The sequence below is a fragment of the Vanellus vanellus genome (assembly GCF_965231255.1).
Source record: "Vanellus vanellus genome assembly, chromosome: 1".
Taxonomy (NCBI): Eukaryota; Metazoa; Chordata; class Aves; order Charadriiformes; family Charadriidae; genus Vanellus; species Vanellus vanellus.
The window spans coordinates 50,739,679-50,752,948 of NC_138905.1; the positions used below are offsets into that span (position 1 = coordinate 50,739,679).

Here is a 13,270-nt window from a genome sequence, read left to right on the forward strand (position 1 = left end):
GGAGGGGGAAAAAATTGTAGGGTGAAAGAAGTGTTCATTTAACACCGTAAGAGAAAAAGAGTGGACAAAAAAATCTGTGTCAGATCAGCTAAAGCCTCTTTTATTCATGTACAAAAAAAATTCAAATCCGAACATGAGAAATAAGCTACGAAGTTTATGCTCATTCAATCTTAATCTTCAAAACTGAAATTAGTAAAATATTTCCCTTTCAAAAAAGGGGAATTATACTACAGATAGACAGATATTACATTAGCCTTCCCAGAAATAAAAATGTAGAAAGGTTGTTATAACTGTATATCTTCCTGTGTTTGATCGTGACACAGGGGCTACAACTATCCTCATTTGCCCCTGACAAGAGTTTGGGGCCTACTAAAAAGATTCAGATGTAATGACAATATCAAAAACAAGTATTAAAGAATTTCTGCGCTCTTATCACAGCCTCTCCTTTTTGCCTGTTCTTTTCTTTACTTCTCTAAAGGAAGAGGTGATTGCGTGTCATTCTCTGCAGTGTTAGGAAGAATGCTTTATATTTATTCAAATACCAGCTAGCTTTATATTTATTGAAATACAAGCATTGGTTAGTTAGTCCCCTTCAATAAGGAAATGCAAATGCGTGTGTGTGAAAAATAAACATGCACAGCTTAGAAAACCCTAATGGGATGGTTTAAGGAACCACCCCAATAGGATGGTGTAGGAGGCTTAAGGAACCTTACCTGACTGAGTTCGCTTTGGAGTTGCAGGCCATGTTGCTCTTTTTCCTCCCTCTGCTGCTGGAGCTGTTTACATTCCGCCTTGAGATGCTGGTACTTTGTCTCTACTTCGGACAACTCTTCTTTAAGTTTCTGGCTTGCTTCCCCCTTCTCACCCAGCTCTGCCTGTAACCTCTGTATGGAGGCCTCAGATGCAGACAGCTTTGCCTGAAGCTGTTGGCAGTCCAGGTCTTTCTGGTGAAAGCTTGCCTGCACGTTCTTCTTACTCACAGATACTTCATTGTGTTTTTCTTCTAGCTGGGTGTAGTCCTCTTCTTTCTTTAGCAGCTTCTCAGTCAGACTCTACAAAGAGAGTTACGCAGCAATTCAACTCAATTCTGCTTACAGATGTTCAATACATTATTCAAATTTCTTCTCAAGTGTTGACGCTAAACTTGCTCAAAAACATTATTAAAGGAAATATTGACCTCTATGTCATATTACACAAGTGAATTCTGGAGCCCACAGAGCACACAGTTTCAACTGGAAATACTGATTTTCATATTCTCACATAAATCCACTTCCTCTTACTGAGAACACCACACAAACTCTGTTTCTGTATCCTGAAGACTAATTTGCTTTCCCCGAACATTCAAATTCTGGGTTATTACAACTGCATTTGCTTGGGGAAAAGTTGAAATCGGAATTTGAGTTATTAGGACGCACAAAAAGTTTTTAAATATCACTGTCCTGCACACAATTCCCTAAGCAATAACATTTGTGGTTTAATTCCTGTTTAATCATGTGCTGATAATTTTTAGAACTATCCTAATTTTGCCCTGTCACTATACTTACCGCATGATCTGCTATCCAAATTATGAAAGAGAACCTATGAAAACTAATGAAACCTGTGATGTTGATAAATCACAGAATAAAACACTAATGATTAAACCTTTATTTTAGAGGACGATGGTTTTACATTTTAATTCATATCATCTAATTTCCTTGCATACAAATAAGCCCAAAGAGGATGGTTGCTTTGAGTTCGAAAACACTAAAAATTGGGATCCTTAAAGGAAAGTCCTGAACATCGCCAAGTGTCAGATTTTTCTTACTGCATTAACAACAGTAAATATTGCAGGGTCTCAAGTCATACTATCAAATTTAGAGGCAGAGACAAATACTGGGGAAAAAAAAAATTACAGATAATATTCAGCTATTACATGATGCTTTTTATCAAATTTCATGAACTAATCAAAACTATATTCAGATAGAAATTAAATATCTTAATGGACAAGATATAATTCCAGCAAGTTTAGGGTATCGCCCAAGCTTAGCCAAGGCACTAACTAGAATTTCAGAGATCTCCAAGCAGGACAAAGAAGCCATGAGAACCATTTCGGTTTTTCCAGTGGCACTTTTTGAAGCACAGAAGCACAGTTGCAGGGAGGCCCTGGTAATTAATTCCATCCCAGGTAATTGATTCCATCTCCTTCACACATATCAGCAGGTTCCATTTATTGTAGCATCTTACTGATACCTATCTCATTACTATGCACACCTTTTAAATGCTTGTGTTCTTCCTGCAGTTTCAGTGACTAACATATTTTCCAGTCACCCTTTCAATTAAAACAGAAAAATAAAGAACAGTTCTAGCATCTCAGCCTGAAAAAATGTTAACACTGAGCTTAGTCTTTTGTATCAAAACTTCAGACAGTTCTGCAACTTTGGAATAACACTGTTCCAAAGATAAGATAGTTAATGCTGCAATTCCAGGTATGTTGGGCATCTTAAAAGTGCCCTTCTGCGCAGTATCCAGGGATGAAACCTGTTTTGCTAGAAGAAAAAGCTGTAAAATTACCGGTTTTGTTCTTTACAGACTTTGACAAATGACTATATTGGTTGTTATAAACCACATACAGACACTTCTATTTTACAATCATGATAAAATAAACAGAGGAATCTATAAAAAAGGATAAGTTAGAAAATAAGCAATCTTGCAAATGACAACTCCAGCAGTCCAGCAACCCATGTGAGAACAAGTATAATTAATACCCTACATGTCAATTTAAAAGAATATATACTTTCTAAAGCATACAACTTAGCCAAAAATTCTGGCTCAAGACTAAATTTTGGCTATTGAATTCTAGCCCTGAAATAGTATATTTTGAAATGTTTCTTGAAAAATAAAACAACTTGGTGCTGTTACAGGTATGCAGAAGTCTTTATATGTGCATATATAAAATGTAGGAATAAAGCATATAAGAACATACTGAGGCCAGGTGCCATCCTTACCCTCCTGAAGTCAGTGTGGAGGCTCCCACTGCTTTTCGAATATATTCCACCCTCATAATATAAAACAAAGTTGCAATTCTCTTTTCATAAAAGAGAAGCAACCAGGCAGGATCACTAACATTTTTACTGGATATGTAGTGTTCCTGAAATACCAACACACGGCAGAACCTTTTTCATTATAGCTGGGCAAGTTACAGCTGAGGTATTAATCTTACTACTACTTCATAACCAGATCTACACCTCACATGTAGACCTGCTATGAGCTACTCCATGAGGAGTCAGTGCAGGGCACTAACTTAAATTTTTGAGTAAAGGGGTGGGGAGGGAAAAGAAAGAGAAACAGTTGCTGTTGTCTTGAAGCAGACAGACTCTGGGAAGCTTTCAGGAATGCTATGTAAAACAGAGAAGCAAAGCTTCTTCACCATCACCTTACAAGCTATCCAAAGGACATCCAAGAGTGGCAGCTACACACGGTTGGAGATGCTGCTCCACATCCTGCACTACTCTTCTCTCTTCCTCCCTGGTCTGATGATTAATACAGCAATTAATACCGGTGTTTAAAGCCACTGCCCCTCACGGCTGAACACCCTCTGCAGACACCAATGGGCCAGAGCCGCAAAGAGCTACTGTTGCTTTCACCAGAGAAAATCTGGGTTTGCCCAGCAGTCTGCTACCTCCCTGCGTGACTGAGGCCCACGACCAGACTCAAGGTCACAGAGCCGCTAAGCTATGGTCATTCAGGTTACACTAGTGGGCCCATCAGTGTTTCCCACCTGGATGCATGTCCCAGCTGCATCCCAGACATATAAAGAGATATGTGGGCACACGTGAGCCACCTCTCTTCCCCAAGCCTCGATTTCCACAGAAAAGAAAGAGGGAATGGCAGTATGTTAGAGCACTCAGTGAAGAGCCCCGAGCCTTTGAAGCTCACAAGATAAAAGGGAGAACACCACGCTGATCCCTTCTTTCATAACTGCTCCTTGGAAAAAAACATGTAATACGTTAGTAGTGACAGTGGCCAGGCATGAAAGAAACTCTGTGGTCACTGATCAAATTTCAGAATAGCTATGTCAGCATAAGGTTAGAAACTAAGCATTTTTCCCTGTAGACAATGCATCACAATTTTCCCAAAAGAAAACAAACAAAAAATGGGTTTAGGATTACAGCAAGTCTAATACTTCAGGGAACACGCTGGTTTTACACATTAGGTCTCTTCTGGGCTACAGGCCATTACTGGCCTCTGCAAGGCAAGCCAAGCACTGCCCCGTAATTACAGTGCTTTATAAATGAAGGAAAGGCAGTTCCTGCTGGTCTCAGAGAACAGATCTTATCTATTTGTCATCTGCTCTTCTCAGTATAGCTCCTGAAAATGTAAGAAACAGCTTGCTTGCTTGAGGTTGTACATGAGCCTGAAAAACTCTGAGTCAATGCACAGAAATATCTTCCTGCATTGCAATGGAATTATAAATGGAATGCAATATATTCTATCCTGCATTAATGGCTCCTCCTTCTTCCCTGACAGCTTCTTCAAGGATGGCAAACTGTTCGAAGTGGGAGTCCCTCTCCAAGTGGAGAGAGACTTTTTACAAGGCATGTAGTGATAGGACAAGGGATAATGGCTTCTAAACTGGAAGAGAGTTAGATTTAGATTAGATATTACAAAAAAATTTTCACTCTGAGGGTGGTGAGGCACTGGAAGAGGTTGCCCAGGGAAGCTGTGGATACCCCATCCCCAGAAGTGTTCAAGGCCAGGTTGGATGGGCCTTTGAGCAACCTGGTCTAGTGGGAGGTGTCCCTGCCCATGGCAGGGGGTTGGAACTAGATGATCTTTAAGGTCCCTTCCAACCCAAACCATTCTATGACTCTATGAAGTTATGTTATTTGGGAAGCTAGTCTTACCTTGTCCAATTCTAGCTCCAAGTCCTCCACGGACAAGATTCCTTGGCTGGCTTACCATTTTTATGGATATCGCCTTTCAAAAGGCTGCATAAAGAGGTGGCTGTAAACTGCTTTAAGCCACTGAAACAAAGAGGAAAAGCAGCTTACTGCCACTTCTCTTTTTCCTGTTCCTCAAGTGGCGTTTCGCATTAACCTGACATAGCAGAGGACTCAAAGTATGGTTATATTATGCATCAATCTGTTTCACTCCACGTTGTTAACTGAATAGAAATATATTCAGGCAAGGGTTCTATACTGAATAGCAATAATTCTCCCAAAAGTTTGTTTCAGTGTTGCTGGTCTGTGGAGAAGAACAGCATTACAATTCTCACCATCTCAGTTCTGCCCCTGATTTAAAAAAACAAACCAAGAGTCATCCTATTAAAGGCAGGTTTATTTTACTAAATTTTAATTGCACCTTCTTATATTATTTGCAAATGCTGTTTTAATATTACATTATACTAAATACACACTGTTTGGTCCATGTCCTTTCCTGTTTTCCAAGACTGACAAGGTTGCTGGTAAATACACGTCGTGTACAGTTCATATACAGTGTTATACATATACACACACAAAAAGCAGCATGCATCTTTCTCCTTGTCTCCTTTCCTCCCTTACCTCCATTTATTACCCCGCAACACATGCTTTCTTAATGCAAATACAAAACACAGCAATCTCAAACAGCTTTGACAAAAGCTCCCAAGGAATACTTATAAGCTGATAAGCTCCTGGAGTTTATTTCAATTTTCTACCATTCATGACTGATAAATGGGCAGAAAATACGACAGGAGTACAACCTAAAAGCTAAGTAACTGGAAAACCAATGAAGAGAGCTCAAAATGTCTTCTGAATTACGAATTTTAAGAAAATATTGTAATATTTCAAAGGCCAATGCTTTTCCTATCGTGTGTGAGATGGCAATACTGTTTAATAATAGGTAAGCATAAACCACAGCAATTAGAAATCTGCAATAACAACCACCCTCAGGATTTCAGTTGTAACATACTGATCATTAAAATATAGTGTTTGCTTGTAGATTACGATATCCCACCTGTTAAGCAAAATGATACAGGAATTCTCAACTTCTGCAACACCAAGAAGTGTTTTGTTACAGTCTTCAGCACTTCCTAAGGCAATGTGTGACATGTTTCCATTTTAACATGAGCTGACAAGCATAAGAAATAACAGCATTCTCACCTGGTTTTTCTGTTCTAGCTCTTTGACCGAAGTTTGAAGTTTTTGCAGCTCCTGAACATACACAGCTACCTCCTGAGGTCCTTTGGCAAGTTCAGCTCTTAACTGGTTAATGGTAGCCTGAACAGACAAATGGAAAAATCCACATTTAAAACAAAGCTTTGCATGCATAACCCAAACAAAAGCAAGATGTCTGGTAGCAAAGTGAAAAGCATCTTGTATACAAATAAGCAGCTTAAGAAAAAAATCACCTGCAAACTCATCTCAGAGCACCATCAGCTACAGAAGTACCCCTGAGCATAATTTCCCAGCTGAGATTCATTCATGTCCTGTTTCAGAAGACATGAGGACATTGCCCCAGTCCAATAGAAAAATGCCAAGTCGAGCCCACAACTGATGAACATCACAACAGATTATTCATTAATCATTATCACAGTTCTAGCTCAATGTGAAACCCTCACAAGTCATTGCAGTTACACAGCCAAAAGCTTTGCCTTCCCTGGTAAGGGAAACGTACTGGAAATGGTACTAGAAGCGTGTCTGGCATCTGATGCAAACTTGATGTGTCCAAAAGTCACACATCAACCCTGCAGGTCAGCATATTCAGGGGAACAATACTACCCCATTAAACAGGATTGGTACAAAACAGAATATATCAATGACTGTAAAATATTTGAATACAGTAATGAAAGCAAACAAGGAAAGCACTTTAGACGGGTAACAATGGCTGCCCTAAAGCATGCTGCGTATGGACGCACTCACTTTGAATACACTATGTAATAGTGACCTTTTAAAAGAAGTTTTCTTTCCTATTATTCTCATAACCACAGATTTCAGCACAAAGGTATAAATACTGAATACAAGAATGAACTATAGTAGTAGAAGAAAAAGAGCAGACAAACACACTATTTACAACCTTCCTACAGAAAAAAGAAGACCAAAGAGAACATATGAACCAAAGAGAACTATATGACTACATATAGTTATTAATTCTGACTTTCTGTAATCCTGTGCTTTACAAGGCTGTTTCGTTACAGAGCTGTTAGCTAAAACCCATCCTGGGATCTGCCTTTGGCAGAAAAAGAATCTAGAACCTTCTCAAAAAACAGAGTATGGATATTTCACTACTGAGAGACTATAATGCAGAAAACGTGCAGAAGATTGCCAAGGGCACCATTGCAGCCTTTCAAACTAGAATCGTAATTTATATGCATAAAGATACATTGCTCTCATTCACAATTCAATATGCCGGTCCACATTTCATTCTTAACATGGAAATATATCATGGGTGAATATTCATTCCTGATATTGTCTGGCTGATGTGTCTGTATGATTAATGAACCAACAAGCAACCAGGAATGCATCTATTGAACAACCTCTTGAAATTATCTTGATACAACGGAAATCTACTATACAAATAAAAAGCTTTCAAAATATTTACCTCAAATTTAAGTATCTCCATTAGAAAGCAGAAAAAATAAAATGGATGGATGAAAGACGGAAATAAGCAGTCACAAAAGCTGTTAGCAGACACTTCCTCAAATTTGTTCTCAAACATTCCAGTGTTTTTAATGCTTTTGCTTAATGGGGAAAAAAGAAACCTAAACAGTCCTGGTTTTATTAAATTTACCTATAATTTAATCTACTAATCTTATTCTACAGGCACTCAACAATCAAAAGCAGGCCCTGTATTTTATGAAGATTTATCAGATACTGAAACAAATGCCAATCTGCAGAGATTCATAGAAATGCTTAGTTCCACAGCAGTGCACTTGTTTTCATAATGTGTTTACTACGCAGGAGTCACTATAGTGAGAAACTAAACATGGAAGGAGTATCTCAGAATGAGCACACATCTGAGATATCTAGACACCACAGTTTCAGATGCAACTCTGAAATAAAGCATTAAACACCCAACAAAAAAAAAAAAAAAAAAGGACAACAATGAATACATTTAGGCAACAATTGTAGAGCTATACTATTCTTCACATCCCTCCTGCAGCATTGGAAGATGCTCATATAAGATTATGATGATCTTTGTTACTCTCTTCAGCCACACCATAAATCTAACTTATTTTAAAGACAGCCAATTTTGGAAAGCAATATTAATATATATATCCTCAGTCAGCTTGGCAAAATAGCCACGGATGGTTCAAGAACCACTTTATTCTTTCAGCTCTTGAGGTAGTCTTAAAGAACAAACCTGAGATGAAACATGGCCAAAATTTTATGGTCAGGACTGTACCTATGCTGCCAATGAAGGACTTCCATTTTTTGTTTTCTTATGGCTAACACTTTTCACAATTGTGTTTTTTTAAGAAAAGTAGAAAAGTTTTCACCACAATGACTTTGAGTAGCTTTTTTGGTTTGGTTTTTTTTTTTTGGTTGGTTGGTTTTGGTTTTTTGTTGCTTTTTTTGTATTTTTTTTTTTAAGTCTGATGTGTCACTTCACATTGACTGAAAAGCTTTTATTTCAAACATGTCTTGGGCTATTGTTGCCATATGTTAGAATTAAGCAGAGAAGGCAGTAACATTTCTGAGAAGAACCAGACTGCCGCTGCCTACCATGTTCTGCCACGCAGCAACTTGGTCTTCTCTGGTTCAGCCTACACACTGACAATACTGCACAGACATCTGATATTATTATAGTTACTACAATGTAGTTTACAATCTTTCCATACTTCTAAGACTTCTTATATGAACACATAGTAACAGCTAGGAGCATCATGCAGCCTTCTCCCCCATCTGCTGTTACTTCCAGGAGGACTGAAAAAACCCTCTTCATTTTTTTTTTTCCTGTTAAAAGGTGCCCTTTAATGTTGCATTTAAAAATGGCTAGTTATGTCAAAACTTAAATATACCTAATTTGGGGGAACAGGAGCAATTCATGCTTCTGTGAGAATGTTTTAAGACGAAAGATTTTTGTTACACCCATGTCACCATGTCATTTTATCTTCACATGAAAACTAAATATCCCAAACCACAAAAGACTACAGAGACAGTACTTTGAAATGAAATTTAAATTCTGTAGCATAGTTGTGGGATCTCACAGTTAAAACCAAATTACAATTATGCAGCAACTTACATGACCACATAACCACATTATATTCATAACTCCAACTGTGATATTCCTTTTTTCACATCTGATGAAGCTCTTGGCATAAATAATTTTAACTTGAAAACAATGGTAGATTCATGTTTAGTACAATACTGTACCCTTGTACAATTCCTGGAGCTCAACATATCTGTTGGGGGAGAAAGGCAGGAGGGAAAGCCCTAAGGAGTTTAGAATAATGCCAAGCAGCACTTCTCTAAAGCTCTGCAGTGCAAATGAAAAAATAGAAAGTTAAAACTGCAGTTCTGAAATATAAGGCACATGAAACCCCAGAATAACAAGATGTCAGGAATCCTTCACATCCACAAATCTCACCAGGACAGAGGATACTAGGAGTCCTACAGAAACTCAGGCGTTCCCTCATGTAAGCTGGGGAATTCTGCAAGGACTCCACTTCACTAGGGACCACAGCCCTGTGTCGACAAGTTTTGCTGGCATTGCTCATTGGTGGGGTACAATAGAAAAAGGGAGAGGGCAAAATTAAAAGGTCTCAAACAGAGCTGACAGTCTTCAGTGAAGATCATTATACTGTCAAGCCATTCATTAGTAAAACTATACCAACCATCAGCCTAGTGAGACGCAACAACACCCAGCAAGAGAATTCTTCTGCAGCTATGGATTTGCCAACTTCTTAGTAGAATAAATTATACATTAGACAAAAGCCTTTTTGGTGATACTGTATTTTTATTAGGGTTTCTTGCCATTATCTCTGTCAGAGATTTCCATCACTGTGATGGTAAACAACATCAAACAGGCTTTAGCCAGGAGGGATGTGAGACAGTTTGAGGAGTAAAATCCCCTCCTAAAGATCCAAGTCGGAGATGTTATATTACTTTTTCTCCATCTCGCATGGAAATGGAAGCACTCACTGGCAGAAAAGCAGAGGAACCAAAACCAAGGAAACGGAATATTTGCTTTGGGAAAGACAGTTAGTTTTGCTTCCTTAAACACAGAGTTATCATCAATTCTGTATGTTTTCAAATCTCCCATCAGCAACTTAAAATTTCTTCCACTGACTCAGCCAAAGCAGAGGCAAGCCTTCACAAAGTACTTCTGAAGAAACCAGCACATTCTTCGACTCAAGTAGACAGTGAGGTCTCTTTCAAATGGGATGAATTTTAAAAGCTCAAATCCAGGAAAAGATGGAGGAAAAAATGTTAAGAAAAAAAAAAAGCAACTAACATGAGAACAATATGTTTTATTTTCTACTTTAGACTGCAACAACAAAGAGAGGAAAACTAAGGTGCTGTTGCTTGAAAACAGATTACAGGTAACATCCTGACATCTTGACCTTAAGACATGGTAAGGCCTGGCAGTCACTCACTTTCTGCTCTAGCGGATAACAAGCAACACTTGGAGGCCATTCTGAAGTGAATTGGTGGGGAGTATGTGTGCAGAACAGATTTATCCTTTACACACAAAATATTCCTACAATAAATAATAGGTGTAAAAAGGCTTCCCATTTGACAGTAAAAACTAGAAAAACACAAAAATGAAAATCTGTTTACAACATCGATTAAGATATTTAAATCTTGTGTAAGTTCAATAATCAAACGTCCTATAAGAATAGTCAAATTATTATCTATTTTGTATTAATAATTTCTTTTTATATTTTAATACTCTAGCATCCATTTTCAGACACATCAACTCAAATATTAACCAAAACCATAATTTTCAGTAACAAACTGCTATTATCCGCATGTAGCTCAATAAGGGAAATAAGTCTTTGAATCACACAGATACCACTCTATTTCTTACTCCTAACAGAAAGCACAGCTCTGCCAGGTGCCTTTTTCCATTGCTATTGGGCTCTTGTAATAACTTTTTATGCCAAGGAAAGATTTTGCAACGAAAATCATGGGGGCTTTTGGAGGGTAGATATTGACAAAATTACACAATTCACTGTAATGAAGAAACATGTCTATTAAATAAGTTAGAAGATTCAGTTAAGAAAGAGGCTTTTTCATCATGATGAATTTTCCGTTTTCATACGAAAATCGTGGCAAAGCTAACACACACATCTTTAGGTATGACTATTACCTCCGAGTTCGCCTGCTCTGCCTGCAAGTGCTTGCACTCGTCTTTCAGCTTTTCAGATTCTCTCTCACGTTCCAGAGTCATTTTGTCCATCAGCGTCTGAACTTGGACCAGCTCCTTTTTCAGGACGGCCACATCTTCCACACCAGGCCTTTGTAGCTGAAAAGTAAATGAGTAGCATTGAGCAAAACACTGTTGGCAAACACGCTTCCAGTGTCAACGTCATCTCTAAAAAACTTTCATATCATCAATTTATAGACAAGGTGACATACACAGTATTACAGCTGTGGAAAAAAAAAAGAGGAGAAAAAAAAACCCACAGGAAAGTATGCATCATTCCCAAAGGAAACGGGATTTAATGGCTGATTGTCAGTTCTTGCCTAGTAAACTTTGAACTTGTTGATTGATTTCAACCATATCTGACAAATGGGATAAGATCTCAAAGATTAAATTTCTGTAATTTTCACGTAGGTAGATGGCTAGGTACAGGAGGGAGACCTTCCCTGGGAGAAAACAGAGAAGCAACCCATGCAAGAAATTTATCTGAAGCCACAATTCCCTGAGAAGTAGGCTGTATTGCCTCCACTACGCTACAGAAGGGATTACTGTATATACTTTACTGCTGCAATACTCACAAGCCCATCTCAGGACTGAGACACAAAAATCCAGTACTACACAGACTTTTATAATGCTACTGCCTCTGTCTTCAAGAACTATTTCAGAAAACCACAAGAACAGACAAAAAAAGGGCAGCTGAAGGAAACTTCTTGAAGGAACTGTCAGGCACGCCTCATACCAGACCCACAGGTAAAATCTGTTGGTAATTACTTCTAAAGCACCATAATGTCCCTCAGAGAGAAAAGCTATGAAGGGAAAAGGGAGGGGAAATGCAATACTGGGCACTGAAGAAAGAAGAGAAAAGGAAGTGCTGGCATCTAGAAGAGAAAAGGTACAGGAAAGGGGTAAGAACGCAGAAGGAAGACAAGAAACAACTAAACAGATAAGAGAGGAATGGATGTGTCCAGTGACTAGGCAGGGCCAAGAGGGACTCATGAGCCCTTCAGGGCAGCAGACTATAGGGAAGAAGTGGGATAAATGAGTCCTACTTTCCTCCATAGCCTAAGCAGTGGTTGAGTGGAGGAATGAAGACAAAGAAGAAGCTAGGAAGTCCCTGCACTATTGCTTTGGAAGCAGCATGACTGCTGAGTCACTGGGATTGCTCCCTGGAGCCGTGGCTGTATATAAAAGTCACCAGGAGCCAAAATCTTGGAATACACACACATTAGTATTATCAGCCAAGCGCAAGAGGGACAACATTAACATAGGCACGGTGATGACAGCTGCCAGCCTTTCAGCCACCCTATCACAAAACACCTCTCTGAGCAATTCTGAATGCAGCTGTCCAGGGACAGTCAAGAGTGTTACACCTCATGGAAAAAGGGTGATCTAAAGAGAGCTGTGGAAGTCAGCAATGGCATGCTCCAAGTACAGGCCTGCACAGCACATCTATATGTGTAATCCCCTGCAAAATCGCTGAAGGGTAGAGCATCAAACAAGCGGACTATAATAGAATATACGGTCAATTTTAATATATGTCAGAAACTACATATATTTCCTCACTGGAAAAACACTGAAAATCTAGGTCAGTGAAACAGATCAGAAACAATAGTGTTCTGAACATTTTCAGCCCACAAGCAGATTTCTCCATGTTCAACAGTTTGACTGCTTTAAAACTGCATTTGCAATTGTTTAAGTATACCCCTCCCTTGACTAGAAAATAACAAAAACATTAGTGTGGCGTGAATACCAGCTCTGTCTTTAAGTCTTCCACTGTACTTCTCTCCTTCTGCAGTTCTTGTGTCAGGTTTGTCACTTTCTGTTCTGCACCTTCCCGAAGGCCGATTTCTTCATCATACTTTGATTTAAGATCTAATAAAAGGAAGTTGAATAAATGATCAGTTGAACAAGTTGCACACGTAGAGAACAGAATCGGACCTCGTGT

At 38.7% G+C, this 13,270-nt stretch overlaps 1 protein-coding gene across 3 annotated transcripts in view; it reads right to left on the reverse strand.

Moving 5' to 3' along the window:
• Positions 1 to 13,270, reverse strand: part of EEA1 (early endosome antigen 1) — a 211,486-nt gene that overhangs the window by 165,675 nt on the left and 32,541 nt on the right. For all 3 annotated transcript variants that reach the window (XM_082479107.1, XM_082479106.1, XM_082479108.1), the window contains 4 exons: positions 13,076 to 13,197; positions 11,272 to 11,427; positions 6,120 to 6,236; positions 714 to 1,052 (listed from right to left, as the gene is read on the reverse strand). In XM_082479107.1, the coding sequence (XP_082335233.1) occupies positions 714 to 1,052; positions 6,120 to 6,236; positions 11,272 to 11,427; positions 13,076 to 13,197 (734 nt within the window). The remainder of the gene's footprint in view (positions 1 to 713; positions 1,053 to 6,119; positions 6,237 to 11,271; positions 11,428 to 13,075; positions 13,198 to 13,270) is intronic.